The sequence below is a fragment of the Aplysia californica genome, unplaced genomic scaffold, assembly GCF_000002075.1.
Source record: "Aplysia californica isolate F4 #8 unplaced genomic scaffold, AplCal3.0 scaffold00244, whole genome shotgun sequence".
Classification (NCBI taxonomy): Eukaryota; Metazoa; Mollusca; class Gastropoda; order Aplysiida; family Aplysiidae; genus Aplysia; species Aplysia californica.
The window spans coordinates 914,005-915,450 of NW_004797514.1; the positions used below are offsets into that span (position 1 = coordinate 914,005).

The 1,446-nt window shown below is 44.3% G+C and overlaps 1 protein-coding gene across 1 annotated transcript in view; it reads right to left on the reverse strand.

Moving 5' to 3' along the window:
• Window positions 1-368: 368 nt before the first annotated feature.
• LOC101848360 (4-galactosyl-N-acetylglucosaminide 3-alpha-L-fucosyltransferase 9-like) overlaps window positions 369-1,446 on the reverse strand; it is a 5,148-nt gene continuing 4,070 nt past the window's right edge. Inside the window, exon 2 of the mRNA XM_005100344.3 lies at window positions 369-1,354. Within this exon, the coding sequence (XP_005100401.1) occupies window positions 432-1,354 (923 nt within the window). The 3' untranslated portion in view covers window positions 369-431. The remainder of the gene's footprint in view (window positions 1,355-1,446) is intronic.

The following is a 1,446-nucleotide window of genomic DNA, read 5'->3' on the forward strand; positions in this document are numbered from 1 at the left end:
ACACTCACACTCACACACACACACACACACACACAGAGGGCATTTACATGGACAATATTTTTGGACAGCCCTGGACATTTTTTAAGTAAGCTTGGCAGTCACCTTGATGATTTGTCGTTGATCCTGATTTTTTTTCACCAAATCCCGATTCCCCCCACCCCCCACCCTCCACCCCTGAGATCCTGGTTTCTGGATTTCATAGAGTGGCAGGGCTTATGTGGCAAATTTCAAAATGGATGCCCTGAGACATACATATATTAATACTCATGAAGACTAAACTAACAACATACAAACATGAAAATCTCTCTCTCTCTCTCTCTCTCTCTCACACACACACACACACACACACACACACACAGCAATCATTGATGACATAATAATATACAAAGTATTCCCTGAGCTGCTGTCGTCTGTTTCTTCAGCCTTCTCTATTATTCATTATGGCCGCTCACAACACTTCCCTTCTGGAGAATTCTCGAACTTGCATTTTCAACCCGCTGAAGGTTCTCCGGTTGGTAACATTTGGAGGAATTGAACCAAACTCTCACATCGGCTACAGTCTTCCTGTAGTCTTCCAGATTCCACAGCCTATGGCACATATGACAGAACGCTGTCGCTTCATACCTGTACTCCATGTTAAAATTTCCCCATGGCGGTTTCAGTAAGAAATCTTCATACAGATTGAAATATTTATCCTTCTCTTTCAGCAGTTTAATAAACTCTTCGTCATGTTGGTCCAGGTAGAGCAAATATTCCGCTAGTTCTTTGGGTGAGCTGAAATCCGCTGCGTTTATATACGTACCTTTGGGCGCATGTTCAGTATACTGATTCGTGCCTCGAACTACCGTGATCAAATCAAGACCGTAGTACTTAAAGAGTTTTTCCGTAATGTAGTCATCGCACATCGCACTTTCAAAACTGAGATAGAATTTATAGGTTTCGTTTATCATAGAGAGGCATTCGGGGTCCCTTTTCTTGGAACATTTAGCAGTCCTTCTCGCCAGGTTATCTATTGGAATATATTTCAGAAGTTCGGAGAAGTACTCTTGTCTCTTTGACTGCGTCTTACTATTTGAGCTAAGCCAAGCGACGAGTTTCCTTTTCCTTTTCACAATTGCCTCGTAATCGCGTTCCGGCGTTTGTCGCAAGCGCTTCCTTATTACTCCGTGATAGAAGGTGATGTCGGCGTCCATGCGATATGACATGGTCCAGTTGAAGATGTGGTTCCAGCTCGGGTTGTCGAAATTGCCGCCGCGGCGCCAGTATTTTGTCACAGGAGCTTCGATCTGGTAGTAAACCAACACTTGTTCAGGTCGGCGAGGTGGAGGGCGGGACTTGATTTTGATGAACTGACCTGGAGTGGAGGAAGAATTAACGTTGTCAGTCAGCTGATAGTGAGGTGTGTGTGTATATGTGTGTGTGTGGGAGAGAGAGAGAGAGAGAAAG